At 46.7% G+C, this 16,693-nt stretch overlaps 1 protein-coding gene across 1 annotated transcript; it reads right to left on the reverse strand.

The window, feature by feature from the left end:
- Nucleotides 1-7,219: 7,219 nt before the first annotated feature.
- LOC121484617 (cytochrome P450 2A13) lies at nt 7,220-13,540 on the reverse strand. The gene is made up of 9 exons (XM_041744073.1): nt 13,318-13,540; nt 12,889-13,051; nt 11,929-12,078; nt 11,540-11,700; nt 10,207-10,383; nt 9,576-9,717; nt 8,986-9,173; nt 8,217-8,358; nt 7,220-7,673 (listed from the first exon to the last, which is right to left on the reverse strand). The coding sequence occupies exons 1-9, from the start codon at nt 13,495-13,497 to the stop codon at nt 7,492-7,494; spliced, it is 1,485 nt and encodes a 494-aa protein (XP_041600007.1). The 5' UTR covers nt 13,498-13,540; the 3' UTR covers nt 7,220-7,491.
- Between the last annotated feature and the right edge of the window lie 3,153 nt (nt 13,541-16,693).

Raw genomic sequence — 16,693 nt, forward strand, 5'->3', positions numbered from 1 at the left:
GAGACACAAAGAGAGAGGCAGAGACATAGGCAGAAGGAAAAGCAGGCTCCCTGTGGGGAACCGGGTAGGTGACTCCATCCCAGGACCCTGGGATCACAACCTGAGCCAAAGGCAGACGCCCAACCACTGAGCCACCCAGGCACCCTGGATCTGTAGAATTTAGATGGAGAACAAGTATTGGAGACTGGCCAAATTGGAGAGTATTTGGGATAGAAGATGGAGCCAGAAATTGGAAGAAAATTGTGAGTGTATTTTGACAAATAGGATTGGGATGGGGGGGTCCCTGGGTGGCGCAGCGGTTTGGCGCCTGCCTTTGGCCCAGGGCGTGATCCTGGAGACCCGGGATTGAATCCCACATGGGGCTCCTGGTGCATGGAGCCTGCTTCTCCCTCTGCCTGTGTCTCTGCCTCTCTCTCTCTCTGTGACTATCATAAATAAATAAAAATTTTAAAAAAAGAGTATAGAGGGATTTGTTGTACTATTCTTGCAACTTAATATTTTTAATGTTTCAAAATAAAAAATTAGGGGGAAGAACCATCCTTACACATATCTTTTTTTCCCTTACACATATCTCATTGCACACATGAAACTCTAGGTTATATACTATAAGTGTAATTTCTAGGTCATAAAATATGAGCATCTTTAGCTTTATTAGATATTGCTAAATTACTCTCCAAGGTAGTCGTCCCAGTTTATACTTCCACCACATTTCACCACATCTTCACATAACACTGTTAATGCTCATTTCTGCCAATCTGATGGGTGTAAGATAGCATCTCATTGCTGCTTTTTTCCCAAATATTTTATTATGAAAAAAATTAAACAGAAATTCTAAAAAATTATGCAGTGAATTCAGGTGGCAGCTATGAGCATTTGCCCTTTTTGCGTTATCATGTATTTACACCCAGGAAATTTCTTACAAAAGTTGTGTTTTGTAATACACAACACAATAGGGAATAGTGTTTTCATTTCCTCTTTATATAAACCCAGAAGTGGGATTTCTGGATTGCATGGTAATTCTATTTTTGGCTACAGAGGTGATGAGCTATGGCCTGAAGGTACTGAGAAAGACACCTGAGAACCACACAGCAGTGACCAGGTCTATTAGGTTCTTGAATCACCACCAACAGCTGCCCCCAGGTTTTATCAGGGCCTTTTGCATCAAGCCCAAGGGAGATGATGGGGAGGGAGGTCCTAGGTGCCTCCAACTGAGTCATTGTTCCTGGCCATGCTGGGCTTATTACTTTACTAGGGCTTCAGGAACTAAGTACTACACCTGAGTTGCATAATCATTAGAAATCCATCCAGCCCAGTTGTAGTAGCTGTCTTTCGGTACACCTTAGGCACTGTGTTGTTGGAGTCTGCCTGTTTTCTTCCCTCTTAGCTTATCCTTTTCCTAAATTCTATTACGTATTTCTCTCTCCATCACATCCCATTCAGCTGCCTCATCTAGATAATTGGGCTGTGTTGTCTCCTCCATGGAGTTGCATGGAGACATGTGGGAATCCCCACTTTAGGTGCTATGGGAGCCTCCACTCCTCCAGCATTTTCTGAGTCACTCTTTCAAATCCACTGCTCTTTGGCCCAGCTCTTCTCTTGCCTGACCAGCTGTTCAGAGCTGAGTAAACAAACCACATGCTGGATATGGTTATGATCCTTTGACAAAATGCTATAGGGACAGGAGGTATGAAATCCCATGGCCCTCAGGAGAAAACGTGGAGAAGTAAGAATGGATGTTTTCCTCCCCCAGGACACTCTCTAGAGTGCCTAGAGTGCCTAGAAATAGAAGAGAAGGTTCCAGTAGTAAGTGGGATAGAAGTTAGACTCCGAAAAGAAGTTGGTGAATGTGGTGCCTTTTCTGCTCCAGTCTTCTGCTCCAGGTATTTCTGGGTGTGAGTTAATTGAGGGTTGTGAGTTCCTAAAAGGGAATCCCCCTTCTTTCTCCTGTTTGCCAGAGTGGGTTTGGGAATTCTAGGAGCTGGACTGGTTTGGGGCCAACTCAAGTTTTGCTTTCCTCCCTCTCTTTGCCCTTTTATCATGTTAATCACTAAATCAAAAGACAAGCTAAGGACTGGCACACAAGATAAGTTGATGGTAAGCAGAGCTGTACTGTCTTATGTTGCACTGTTGAGTACTATTGAGACTCTGATATAGCTGACCTAAGTTGAAAGTCCCACTAACAGCCATTTCAGGACAGGACTATGGCATAGGGTCTCCTTAAGTGGCCATGGACCATGTGTCTTGGCCTGGGTTTATTTGTGCGTCTCAGAATGAAGCTGTGATTCATGTGAGACTCAGGGGAAAGACTATATCCTGTAACTGATTAGTTGTATGTCCCAACCAGGCTTTGGCCCCAGATATAGAGCACTCAGAGGAAGGGACTATACTCTGTGATGTGTGGGTCCATTGAGTGACCACTCAGGGAAGAGTCATCTCTGGGGAGCTAAAAAAAGAGAGAGAGGGGAAAAGAGGAAATAAGCCGCTTTAGGTGGCATACTGAGGTCCACACTCTAAGAGTGGACTGCTCACCAGAACCCTCACGTTCCTATGCTACTGCTGCTCATGCCTCTGTTACTGCGAGGATCCTGATCCTCTGGGTTATAGGGTAAAATGTCCAGTGCACCCCTTGGCACATGAGGAGATTAATTCAACCTGACTGAAGTGTTATAAAGTAATCACCGCCATGGTTCTTTACCCATTCATCTGTCACAGACATTTAGGTTGTTTCCATATCTCGACTACTATGAATTATGCTGCAATGAACCCAAGAATTCAAATATCTCTTGGATATCTTGGAAATAGTGTTTTCGTTTCCTCTTTATATAAACCCAGAAGTGGGATTTCTGGATTGCATGGTAATTCTATTTTTGACATTTTGAGGACCAGCCATTCTGTTTTCCATCGTGGAAATAAATTGATGGTTTACCAATTTACATTCATACCAATGGTGTCACAAGGGTTCCAGTTCACATCATCGTCAGTATTTGTTCTCTTGTATCTATGATAGCTATAAGGTTTGAAATAATATCTCATTGTGGTTTTGATTTGCATTTCTCTTATAAATAGTGATATTGAACACCTTTTCATACATCTGTTGGCTATTTGTATGTCTTTTTTTTTTTTAAGTAGGCTCCATGCCCAGCATAGAACCCAATACAAGGCTTGAACTCACAACCTGAGATCAAGACCTAAGCTGAGATCAAGAGTCAGTTGCTTGGGATCCCTGGGTGGCGCAGCGGTTTGGCGCCTGCCTTTGGCCCAGGGCATGATTCTGGAGACCCGGGATCAAGTCCCACGTCGGGCTCCCGGTGCATGGAGCCTGCTTCTCCCTCTGCCTATGTCGCTGCCTCTCTCTCTCTCTCTCTCTCTCTCTCTCTCTTTCTGTGACTATCATAAATAAATAAAAATTTTAAAAAAAAAGAGTCAGTTGCTTAACTGACTGAGCCACCCAGGCACCACTGTATGTCTTTTTTTGAATTACATCTATTCATGTCCTCTGTCCAATTTTTAATCTGGTGGGTATTTTTTGTTTTGGGGGGTTCTTTTTTTTATTTTGAGGCGTTTTTTGCTACTGAGGTATGAGAGAGGCTGAGTGACATTCCATGGTGTGTGTGTGTGTGTGTATTTTCCATTCACTGAGTTGTAAAGCAAAAATCAATAAGTTGAAGTACATCACTGAAAAGTTTCTGCACAACAAACAGATAATGTATAAAATGAAAAGGGAACCTCCAGAATGGGGAAAATATGTTGTAAACCATATACCTGATAAGGGGTAAATATCCAAAATATTTCCTCCCTTCAGGATCTAATCTAAAACCATGCATTACATTTATTTTTTTAAGATTTTATTTATTTATTCATGAGAGACACAGAGAGAGAGGCAGAGACACAGGCAGAGGGAGAAGCAGACCCCATGCAGGGAGCCCAAAGTGGAACTCGATTCTGGGTCTCCAGGATCAGGCCCTGGGCCGAAGGCGGCACTAAACTGCTGAGCCACCTGGGCTACCTCATGCATTACATTTAGTTGTAATGTCTTTGGTCTTCTTTAATCTGGAATAGATTCTCAGCTTTTGTTTTTCTTGACCTTGATATTTTGAATAGCATTGAATAATTATTTTGGAAATTGTCCAGACTTCAATTTGGAGTTGCTTGATGTTTTCTTGTACATTTTTTCTAGCACAATTTTCATTCCTTTGGAAGGACACTTAACATGGCATCACACCAAAGCCTAACCTTTGGCTTCCATAAACTCTATTGAAGTGAGCTTTGGAGGAAGTCCTTTCAATTTCCAGTATCTGTTGTCTCACAGTTTCATGAGGCTCTATAGTCAAGCCTTTATAGATAGGATTATTTTTTTTAATTTTTTTTATTTATGATTTTTTAAAATTTTTTAAAATTTATTTATGATAGTCACAGAGAGAGAGAGAGAGGCAGAGGCACAGGCAGAGGGAGAAGCAGGCTCCATGCACCGGGAGCCCGACGTGGGACTTGATCCCAGGTCTCCAGGATCACGCCCTGGGCCAAAGGCAGGCGCTAAACCGCTGCGCCACCCAGGGATCCCTAGATAGGATTATTAAATGCCACATATCAGGGCACCTGGGTGGTGCAGACTGTTAAGCATCTGACTCTTGTTTCAGGGCTCTCCTCTCAGGGTGGTGAGACTGAGTCGGGTGCCATGCTCAGCACAGAGTCTGCTTAAGATTCTCTCTCCCTCTGTCCCTCCCCCTGTGCATTCTCTCTCTAATAAACAAATAAATCATTTTTAAAAAGTCACATGACTGAGTGGCTCAATGGTTTAGCATCTGCCTTTGGCTCAGGACATGATTCCAGAGTCCTGGGATTGATTCCCACATCAGGCTCCCCAGAGGGAGTCTGCTGCTCCCTCTGCCTGTGTCTCTGCCTCTCTTTCTGTGTCTCTCGTGAATTAAAAAAAAAAAGTCACATGACTCAAGTGACCTCAACTAACAGAACGTTTTAGATCATCTGCAGCTAAGATTTTTGCCCCATAATCTCCCCACAGATTTGGCTCACTTAAAAAAAAGTCCTAGTTACTCTTTAAAAATATATATATTTTCACATGCAGTAAAACCTGCTTTTTACTATGGGGTTTCACAAATGCATAGATTCTTATCATTACCACCACAGACAGGATGCTGAATAATTTCAACAGCCCAAAGCGTTATCTTGTGTTATATTTTTATTCAAATCTTTACCCCACCTCTACCTTCTGACAGCCATAGATGTATTCTCTGCATCAATATTTTTGATTTTGATTCTTTTCCAGAATTTCACATAAATGGAATAATACATTATATAACCTTTTCAGACTGGGTTCTTTGACCTAGCACAATGCCTTTGTAATTCATCCAAGTTGTGTATCAACATTTGTTAGTTTTATTGCTGAGTAGTTTTGTTGCCTGAATGTGGCACAGTCAGCTCCTCTGTTCAACGCTGAAGAACATCTGGGTTGTTTCTAGTTTGTGGAAAAGTTGCTATAAGTATTCGAGTACAAGTTTTGTGTGCACATAAACTTTTACTTTTTAAGAATAAATACCTGGAAATGGGATTCCAAGTCATCTGAATTAAATGTACATTTAGCTTTTAAAGAAACCACCAAATTGTTATCTAGAGTTAACTGTACTATTTTGCATTTCCATCAGCAATAATAAGAATTCCAGCAGCTCCACATCTTTGCCAATATGAGGTGTTATTAGTATTTTTTATTTTAGTCATTCTAATAGGTGTGTGGGTATCTCATTAGGTTTAAATTTACATTTCCCTAATGACTATGATGTTGAGCATTGATTTGTGAGCTTGTCATTCATATATCTTTTTAGTGAAGCACATGTCCAAAAATTTAGCCCATTTTTAAACTGGGTTGTTTTCTTATGCTGTCATTTGAAAGTTCTTTACATACCCTGTATAGCAGACCTTTGTTTTTGATATGAGTGGTGGTTACCTGAATCTACAGGTGTGATAAAATTGCATGGAAACACACACAAGTGCATATAAAACTTGTAAACTGAATAAGTTCTGTAGACCTACCAACATCAATTTCCTGGCTTTTGATATTGTACTATAGTCATGCAAAATGTTGCCATTGGGGGAAGCTGGAGAAACAATACAGAGAACTTCCCTGTACTTTTTTTTTTTTTTACAAGTTCTTATGAGTCTGTAACTATATCAAAATAAAAGGGAATCTGTAGTGTAGCCAAGTTGACAATAGATATTGAATCCATACTCTTCATAACAACCTAAAAGTTTTTTCCATTAACTTCTCCATTAATATCTATTGTCTCCTTCCTTACACTATCTTTGAGTTTTCTGTATTGTTCTTTTTCCTAACTTTTAAAGATGGACACTTAGTACATTAATTTTTAAACTTCCTTCCTCTCCAATATGAAAATATAAGGCTACAAACTTATCTCTAAACAGAGCTTTTATTGATTCCCAAGGGAACAAATTGGAAAGTGTGATTCTCCACTTCATCCTTCTTTAAAATTGTTTTAGCTCTCTTCCTTTGCCTTTCCATATAATTTTTTTAAAGATTTTATTTATTTATTCATGACAGACAGACAGAGAGAGAGAGAGGCAGAGACACAGGCAAAGGGAGAAGCAGGCTCCATGCAGGGAGCCCAATGTGGGACTCCATCCGGGGTCTCCAGGATCACACCCCGGGTGGGGGGAAGGCAGCGCTAAACCGCTGGGCCACCAGGGCTGCCCTTTCCATATAAATTTTCAAATAAATGTCTAAATCCATACCAAAAAAATCTTGCTGTCGTTTCTATGGTAATTATGTTACACCTATACATCAGTTTTCTTCTTTCTTCTTTACTGTACTGATCCGCCAATCAATGAACATGGTATCTCTTTTTATTTAAAAAATATTTTCTTTCCCTCATCGGTATTTTGTAGTTTTCGCCGTACAGGCTTGGCACATGTGTTGTCAGATTTATACTTAAGTATTTCAGTGACTCTACATGTTATTGTGTAATTTTTATGTCCTAAAATATACAGAAAAACAACAGAAAAAGACTTTTATGTGCTTAGTGACCTTACTAAACTCATTTATTAAAAGAATTTTTCGTTCTTGCTGTAGATTCCTTGGGAATCAGTTAGATTTTGTCACTTGTAAAATGGGCATGAACACTGGCAGATGGGTTTGTGAGCATTAAGTGATGTAAGTGTGTGACGCTTTTAGCACAGAACTAACACAGAGTTTGATTCAATAAATAATACGCATTATTATTATTAACAGTATAGTATAAAGTTTCCCTTCCTCTTACCCCACCTCTTAAGGATCCATCTCTAACAAGATCAATAGATGGAGTCAATTCCTTTCCTCTTCCTCTCCTATTAACCTTGCCCTATCATTCCCTAAAAGCCACCTCCCTCCTACTAGCCCCACCCCCGCAGAAACCCAGTAGCTACACCCCTGTTCCCCACTCCCCTTTGCTTCTCCCCATACCCCGGCCCTTGCACAGCCCTTGTTCAGCGGGGCTGGAAGCTCATGGTGTAATTTCGTGGGATGGTCGCAAAACCCACATGTTTGGGGGACACATCGATGTCTTGGGGCAGCTGCGGGGACTTGAAGCGGAAGTTCTGCAAGATGGTGGTGAGGAAGAGAAAGAGCTCCATCCTAGCCAGGCCTTCTCCAAAACAGTATCGCTTTCCTGAAGACACAGAATGGGAGAGCTGGAGGTAAGGCCTGCTCTCACTGCCCTCTTGCCCCACTGTCCATCCCCAGCTGCATTACCAAGGGAGGAGGTGCTGCAATATCGTGGCCTGAGAGACTTTCAGAGACATCTCTAATCCTCTCTGAGCATCAGTTTCCCTTGCACAGGAGATGGGGGTGAGCTAGCAGTCTGTAGCAATGGGAAACTTATGTGCCCCTTCCCTTCAAGTATACACTCAGATATGGCTGCTGGGCTCTCATCTCCTCCCAACCTAAAGAAGAATGTAAATGACTCTGGACAAATTTCTGATTCACTGAGGGCTTTGATTTTTCTGCTTCTCTGAAATGGGTATGATCACCTCTATCCTTTTACTTGAGCTCAAGTAGTTATGATGGTTGCAGCTTATGGGCTGCAAGGTAGAGCATGAGAGGGACTTCCAAGCTGGAGAAAGACACCAGGCTACACCTTAGAGAGGGAGCTGGGATGAAGGAGGCCCTGTTGGTGGGAGCAGTGGCTTGGCAGCAGACAGTGGTCTCTTACCAATGGAGAAGGGCACAAAAGCATCGCTCTTCTTAAACTGCCCCTTCTCATCCAGGAAGTGCTGAGGGTGGAAGTCTTGGGGGTTGGAGAAGAACTTGGTATCTCTCAGCACAGAGCCCAGCATAGGGAACACTTCGGTACCCTGGTGAGGAGGAGAGAGGGATCTGATAAGGTAGAGTGGGGGTATCGTGTGCTGAAAGTGCATGGAGGTTGGAGGGACAATTGGAGTGCCCTAGGTGATGAGAAATGGGAGGTGTGGGAATGTGGGTGCTTAGAAGGAAGCTTGGCAGACATAGGGTTCATGTCTCCTGACAAGAGAAGTTTGAAAAGCACAGATTCTGTGTCTCTTAGGACAGAAGGTATGGGGGATGTGGAGCTCATGTCTTCCAAGGCAGGAAGTTGAAAGGATATGGGTTCATGCTCCCAGAGACAGGAAGTTTGAGAGATATCAAGTTTGTGCCTCTCTAGGTGAGATGTCTGGGGGACATGAGATTCATGCCCTTGAGAGAAGAGGTCTAGAAATGAGGTTCATGTCTTTTAAAAGAGAAAGTTTGGGGACATGGGGCTCATATGCCCTGTGGCAGGAGCTCTGGGGAAGATAAAGGATTCAAGAATCTCTGAGTGGGTGGGTTGAAGGGAAATAAATGGTGGTTGGGGGAGTGTTTGATTGAGACAGTGGGACAGGGGCTGGGAAGCTTCTAAGGGGAATGGGAGATGCTAGGTCACAAGGAGCAGGCTGGAGGTCCCTGTAGGCCAGACAGGAAAGTACCTTGGGGAGGAGAAATTCCCGAAACTTAGTGTCCTTGGTGACTCTGCGGGCCAGGCCCATGGGGATCATGTCTCCAAATCTTTGGATCTCATGGATCACTGCCTCTGTGTAGGGCATCTTGGCCCGGTCCTCAAACTTGGGCTGACGGTTCTTGCCAATCACACGATCAATCTCCTCATGGACTTTGGCTGTGGGAGGAGGGGAAAGTGTTTAGATATCTGGGGGTCTCAGGGTGGGGATGAGAGTCCAAATATGTGTATCTATCTGTAACATGGATGTAGACCATTCAAAACAGATCTTGGCCATAAACATTGTTGGTGAAGCATCCTATTCACCTGGTCTCAAGCTGTATGTGGTCTCACATACAGTTGACTCGGCACCGAACTTCCAGTCAGTTCAGGTATTTTCAACATTTTCACAGCGAGTGAAACTCAGCTGATGCTTATCAGCAGAATATCACCTATAGCTGGATAACAGGGCATCCTTAGGGTCCTGGGCCCTGGGAAAGGTGGGGACATTACAGTGGACTCAGAGGAAGTGTTGGGATCTGTGGCCACTATTTCACTGCCTGCCCCCCTTCCCCGGCTTACCCTCCACATCTGGGTGCTTCATGAGCAGCAGGAAGCCATACCGCAGGGTTGTACTGACTGTCTCAGTGCCCGCAAAGAAGAGGTTCAGTGTGGTCAACACCAGGTTCTTCAAGTGAAACTCCGTGTTAGGGTTGTTCTGCTCCTGCAGGGAGAGAGGGCTTCAGGCCAGACCCACTCCCCTCAGGGCTCTCAGAGCCCTTCCGGGATCTTTCCGTGTGGACCCACCTCTCTTAGATCCAGACCAGAGGTGGGGAGAGGACCTCAGTCCAGCCAAGGCTTTGTTCAGGCTGCTGGCTCTGCCCAAAACCCCCTTCCACACTCTTTACCTGGCTGCCTATCTGTCCTTTACTCATCAGCCCCGGCGTCACAATTTTATGGTAGGGAATATTAGAAGGAGAGGGATGCAGACAGCAAGCACACGGTACACAAGTGTTGCTTAATGGTTCACCTGCAGGTCCTACCCATGGGCAAGTGCTCATAGATGGAGCAGCCAGGGTTATTACACTTGGGATGGTGAGGATGTTATCAGGGGGATGATAAGAATGGGCCTCTGCTCTCCCCATCCCAGCCTGGTTTCCCTCTGCCTGGCTTTGCAGGCTGTCCGCAAAAGAGGAATGCTGCTGGGTTGTACCTCCTGCATGCGGATGAGGAAGGAGTCAATGAAGTCTCGAGGGGAGTTGGGGTCTAGTGTGCGTTGGTTCTGCTCCACCTTCTTGGATATAAAGTCTTCCAGACCCTGCAGCTCCTTAAATGCCTGTTGCTGTGGCCCTGGCAGGTGTTTCATCACTGAGTAAAACATCTCATAGAGCTGAGGATGGGGAGAGAAGAAGGGATGGGAAGCTGTCAGTGGGTAGGTCCTGATGGGAGCAGGACCTTTCTTGGGGCAAGGAAGGCACTGGATTAAAGGCACCTGTCCAGGTGACTTTTATTTATACGGGGCTTGATGGGAGGAGATATCTAAGTTTTCACGTGAGTTAAGTGTGAGGCTCCTGTCTCAGAATATAAGTGAGAAGGATTGGGACACACATCCAGGTTCCAGGTATTCAGGTGAGGTTGGATTGGAGAACACATCTAGGTATTCACATATATTCAGGTGAGGTTGAATTGGGAGACGACTATCCAGGTGTCTACCTATTTTTTTTTCCTGACTGATATGGGCAGGGGAGGTCACCTATTTAGGTCTTTAGGTATCAAGTAGGTTCAGTTGGAGACAACTATCCAGATATTTAGGGGATATGGAATGGTGGCTTCTGTACAGGTGTTGAGGTATTAAAGTGGGGGCAGGTATGCAAGTGATGAGGTGGGGTAGTTCATGTATTTCAGATATTCACAGGGGCTGATGGGGGAGCACTTATGTGAGTCAGCTGGGTTAGGGGACACGATTTGGGTGTTTGAGGAACCATCTATCCAGTGTTTAGATGTGTTGGGATCTTCTTAGCTGGGGCACCTGTCCAGATGTTCAGGTGTTTCAAGGGGCTCTGTAGGGACACTTATCTAGGTAGCCAAGCGGGCTGGTGTGGGACCTGTGTAAATACCAAATGATTTTGGTGGGCTGTGTTTTAGAACACCAGGTGTTCATGTATTCGGGAGGTGGGCTGAGGTGGTCATTTGTTCAGGTGTTAAGATATTAAGATAGAAAAATGGACTATCTTATAAGGGAGCCAATAGGTAAGTTGGGATAGGAACACATGCCCAGGCAGTATGGCTGGGCTGATAACGTGTACCTTGCCTGCAGACTGTTCTTTGTTTGGTTTCAGTTTTGGGTTTTTTTTGGTGGGGGGGAGCATCTGTTGAGATGTCCAAGTGTCCTTGAAAACTGGGTATTCTGGTATAACTATTCCACTGTCAAAGAGTGGCTTTGACGGAACCCTGTCTGGAGGAGGATGCAGTTTGGAGCAGCTGTTTTCCACATGGGGGAGCATTTGGCAGTGGTAGTGTTGTAGAGCCAGATTGAGATGGGTTACCTGCCCCATAGATGTAGCTGTGAACTGGAAGCTCCCCAGCATCATACGCAGCAGTGACAGGAACTCTTTGTCCTCATAGTCAAAGCGATCCCCAAAAACAATGGAGCTGATGACATTGGACACTGTTCGGCTCAGGAAGAAGGTGGGATCGATGAAGGCACCTGGGGAATGGGTTGGGGGTGGGGAGAGACAGCAATTTGGGAAAGCATCAACTTGGTGGTCTGATGCCAGCCTGAGAATTGGGGGAGGGCCCTGGAGTGAGGAGCCAAACTTCTAGCACAGGATCCCAGAGCCTGGATCCCTTCTCCCAATCCAGTCCCCTTCCTGGAGGAGAAAGCACATGCCTGTGTGAGTGTGGCCCTCCTTCTCTCTCCCTCCTGCTCACTCACCTCGTGTGCCCCGGAGGGCCTCAATGAGGAAGCCTGCCTCCTCCTGGATGCGCTCTTCAATGCCGCGCTTTCCCACTCCAAAGTCCCGCAGTGTGGTGATGGAGAAGCGCCTGAGCTGCTTGGCCCGCTCCCCGTTGCTGAACGCCACGCCTGAGGAGGGAGCATGGGGGTGCCAGGAGGTGGGGGGGAGATGGGGGACAGAGGTGGACAGAAGTGGGCAGGGAGCAGGAGGTGGGGAAGGATGGGTTGGAGGGGAGATGAAGAGAGATACAACTCAAGGTCAGAGCAATACTGAAACAGAGACTGGGTTGGAAAAAAAAGAATCGGAAGGAGAGAGAGACAAGTCAGATGCTCAGAGAAAACGAGATACGGAGACACATAAACACAAAGCGATGGGGTGGGAGGAGGCATCTGATATTCCTGGGGATCTGGGAAGTGGCAGTAAAAACCATTAAGGATTCTAACTCTGAGCCAGAGAAAGGGGAAAATACAGAGCAAGAACAGAGAGGGTCTGGAGAGAGGAGAAGCGGTTTCCAGAGATAGAAGCATAGGATGTGAAGCAGAAACAAGGTGAGATTCTCACACCAAGAACCAAGATGCAGACAGAGGGAGGCAGAAGCAAGGGGAAATATCGAAGCTGGGAAGGAGAAAGAAGGACACAGAGGTGGAGGACCGAGTTCCAAAGCAGAAATCCCAAGAGCTCCTCCCAGACCCGGGGGAAGAAGAGGCATCCGTGAGAGAGACCAGGGAGGTAGGCCGAGAAGCTGGGGGAGTAGAGACATAGACCCTTGAGTCAAGCTAGAGAAGACCAGAGAAAGGCCACAATAACCAAGGACAGGACAGAGGGAGCAGGGGTAGAACCCCGCCATAGCCTTGGGCAAATGAGTCAGGAGAAAAACAGTGGAGAAACTGAGGCATCAAGCATGCCTGACCATGTGCCCCCACCGGGAGCCTCCTCACCATAGCCTTTGAAGAGCCAGTCAAACGTGGCCTGCTCGCCTCGCCCGCTGAATTCCTCAGCCTGGTCCACCAGAGCCTCCTTCACCGCCTCGTGTCCACACAGCACCACGACAGGCCGGGGCCCCAGGTGGATGGTGAACACCGGGCCATAGCGCTCGCTGATCTGATGGAGGTGGGGGTGCTTAGAGGCTGCGGCCCCCACTGGGACCTGGCCCTGAGAGCAGTCCTCACCTACTGCATGCGTTCCCCCAGGTTCTGATACTCAAGGGACTGGACATCCCGAGATCTGCTCTTTCTTATGCCCAGTCTGCGCATTTCCACTTTCTTAAGACTCTGTCCAACCTTTCCCGTCCCCTGCCACAAAGTCCCAGCTCCTTTAGGCAGGTCCCCAACCCTACCCCATTCCACCCATTCCCTGCCTCCTGACACCTTCATGAGAGAGTTGTACATCTGCTCTGTGTTCAGCTGCAGGTAATTTCCGATGAACGGCAGTGGGGTGGGTCCTGGAGGGAGCTTCCCCCCCAGTTTCCTCTGCTTCCAGACAGACATCAAGACAATTATTGTCAGGCAGGCCAGCAAAGCCACCAGAAGAAGCCCTGAGGCCAGCATGGTGGCACTGAGACAGACAGTCAGATGGTACTGGCTGGGGTGGTTTGCCTTTATACCACCTAGGAAAGGCGGAGTTTGGTGCCGATTATATAATTGTGCCATTTCAGCTTTCCAGCTACACCCACACACAGACACCCCCGGCTCACTGCTGAGGTTGGCACACAGCCAACAAGGCAGGAGGAGGGGACTCCAGGGAGATTAACAGGGATTAGGCCCCAAAACAGAGTGTGTTGTCCCTCAGGAGGGCCCACCCCAGGGCCATAGAATTGAGTGAAGCAGTAGACAAATTCCAGAACTGAAGAGTTTAGAATACTTGGATGTGGAGCACCCTGAGGTTTGAATATTCAGTCTCAGAGAAGGGACCCTAACATTGTATAATTTGAGGTCTCCAGAGAAAAGAATCCAGAGAGCTGGGTTTAAGAGTGTTGGAAGGGAGAACACCTGGGTGGCTCAGTCAGTTAGGCATTCAACTCTTGATTTCAGCTCAGGTAATGATCTCAGGATCATTAGATAAGCCCAGCATCAGGCTCTGAGCTGGACTGGACTGGTTGGGGAGGCTGCTTAAGATTATCTCTCTCAGGGATCCCTGGGTGGCGCAGCGGTTTGGCGCCTGCCTTTGGCCCAGGGCGCGATCCTGAAGACCCAGGATCGAATCCCACGTCGGGCTCCCGGTGCATGGAGCCTGCTTCTCCCTCTGCCTGTGTCTCTGCCTCTCTCTGTCTCTCTCTGTGGCTATCATAAATAAATAAAAATTAAAAAAAAAAAAAAAGATTATCTCTCTCCATTCTCCCTCTGGCCCTCCTCCTCCCCTACCCCAGCTAAGCACTCCCTCACTCTCTCTCTAAAAAAAAGAAAAAAGAAAAGAAAGAAAGAGAAAGAAAGAAGAAAGAAAAAAGAAGGAAAGTTAGATTAAAAGAGTGTTGAGGGAATCCCTGAGTGGCTTAGCGGTTTGGCACCTGCCTTCAGGCCAGGGTGTGATCCTAGAGTCCCACCATCAGGCTTCCTGCATGGAGCCTGCTTCTCCTCTGTGTCTCTGTCTCTCTCTCTCTCTGTGTGTCTCTTATGAATAAATAAAATAAAATCTTAAAAAAAAAAAAAAGAGTGTTGAAATGGGATAGCCTGTGTGTCTGTAGATATAGATTTGGGGGTTTTGGTAAGGAGGGATACATGTTTAAAGGTCTTAGGAGGGGATCAGGTGCCTGGGTGGCTAGTCAGTTAAGCATCGGACACTTGATCTCAGCTTAGCTCTTAATCTCAGAGTTGTGAATTCAAGCCCTGTGCTGGGCTCCAGGCTGGGTGTAGAACTTACTTAAAAATAAAAAAGGTAGGAGAGACTGGGTGGCTTGGTGGTTGAGCATCTGCCTTTGGTTCAGGTTATGATCCCGGGGTCCTGATTTCAAGTCCCGCATCAGGCTCCCTGCCTACTTCTTCCTCTACCTTGTCTCTGTCTCTCATGAGTAAATAAATAATATATTTTTTTAAATGAAATAATAAATTAAAAATAAAAATTTTAAAAGTCTTGGACTGAGAGATCCCAGGGACTGGATTTGAGGGTTTTGTGAGAGGGAGGACCCCTGGCTGTGATAGGGTTCCTGGGAGGAGGAGTATATGGGAGTCTGGCAGGATCAAAGAGTAGCACTTGCCCCAGGCTTTGCCCTGCCATTGCTTTGAACAGAGAATCCCCACGGGGACATCAAAGCAAGGTCAGGATCAATGTCCTTGCCTCTCTGTGATTGGGAAAAAGGTAGAAGTCCAGAGCCACATTTAAGTGGAACTTCCCTTAGCAAGGAAGAGTAACTTGTGGTCTGAGTGGCAGAGGGACTGGGCAAGACTTGAAATAGTAATGACATCCACCAGTACGGTGCCCCAAAGTCCCAAGTGTCTCAAGGGGTGTAATTTACAGAAAGCCTCACTGGTTCTACCCAGGTCCCTGGGGAGCTCACTAGGATCATCATCCCCATTGTTGTTGTTAGTAGTGGGGTTACTAGTGTTCCCGATTTCATATGTGAGATACTGAGGAGAGACAACAGAGGGTGGGCAGGGGCTCCTGTGTCTCCTCTGCATGCTTACTCCCCTTTCTGGGGCTGGGTTTCCCCGCCAGAGAAGAGAAGGTGGAGGGTGAGGGCGTGTGAGGTCCCTTTGGGGTGATTGCAGATTCAGCAGGGCTGCTGGAGGCACACAGAGGGACCCACAGTGGGAGAGGGTTTGGGAAAACTGAGTGGGGAGAGAGCCAAGCCCTGGAGACTGAGGGTGGGAGTAGAACACATGGTGGCCTTGCTGTCCTTCCTCAGTGACCTTCTTCCTCAACAATAGGGCACTATCCTTTGGTGAGCACTAATTGTGAAGAGCCAGTGTGTGGATGTGTGAGCTCATGGAATCCTTCTAGCAGTGCGGCTTGTTCATATCATCTTCGTTTTGCTGTTCACAAGAGCCTCTCTACTGGCACTTGCTTGAGGTCACAGAGGTGGCAGGTAGGGAGCTGGGATTTGAACCGTGTCCTCTCCTACCTCCACTGACTGGCCTAGCCCACCGTGAGGGCCAAGTGGAGGCCAAGTGTAGCAAGGGGTGGCATGGGATTGGCATGTGGGAGTCAGTGGGTTAATGCCTGTGAAGTACATGGCAGTAAGTGCTAATAAATAGTTGCTAGTGCACAGAGATGCTAGCAACTTCTGCTGCTGGCATCAGCTGGCCCCCAGTAGACACTAGCATTGAAAGCCAGTTGACACTGGGCTTGATACCAAGAGAACACTAACGGAGCCAGCCCTGGTGCCAGGAGGGTCTGACGGTAGGCCCTGGCGGCCACAGGGGCTGACTTCAGGGGGTCACAAGGGTGGCACCATGTAGCCCTGAGGCTGGTCCCAGCTGGCTCTGACATAAGCACCATGTGGGTCTTGGATTGATCTTCTGTGGGCCCCATAGGGCACGAGGCAGCATCTGATGGTCAAAACTTCCTCTCACCTGTTCAGATGCCAGAGCTAACTTTGGCTGAGTGCAGGTGGGTGAGGTTGGCACTCAGACTGGCATGTTGCGCTAAGCCTTAGTCCTCTGGGGCGGAAACAGAAGGCAGAGAACAAAGCAGAGATAGGAACGTTGTTTGTTGGTTTTAGAGGGAGTAGTGGAGGGAAGGATTAGCACAGGCTTGGCAGGTATGAGTCTCCTTAATCCCAAAAGGCAGCCTACACCTGGGCCACAGGCC

Source organism: Vulpes lagopus, chromosome 2 (genome assembly GCF_018345385.1).
Source record: "Vulpes lagopus strain Blue_001 chromosome 2, ASM1834538v1, whole genome shotgun sequence".
Taxonomy (NCBI): domain Eukaryota; kingdom Metazoa; phylum Chordata; class Mammalia; order Carnivora; family Canidae; genus Vulpes; species Vulpes lagopus.

What these genes read in the sequence shown, in the direction of transcription:
- LOC121484617 (XM_041744073.1), bottom strand. Translation starts at nt 13,497, where the DNA reads ATGCTGGCCTCAGGGCTTCTTCTGGTGGCTTTGCTGGCCTGCCTGACA. An exon ending in CTGGCTCTTCAAAGGCTATG is followed by an intron (nt 12,079 to 12,888) that starts GTGAGGAGGCTC and finishes CTCCCTCCTCAG; the next exon opens with GCGTGGCGTTCAGCAACGGG. An exon ending in CAGCTACATCTATGGGGCAG is followed by an intron (nt 10,384 to 11,539) that starts GTAACCCATCTC and finishes CCCCATCCTCAG; the next exon opens with CTCTATGAGATGTTTTACTC.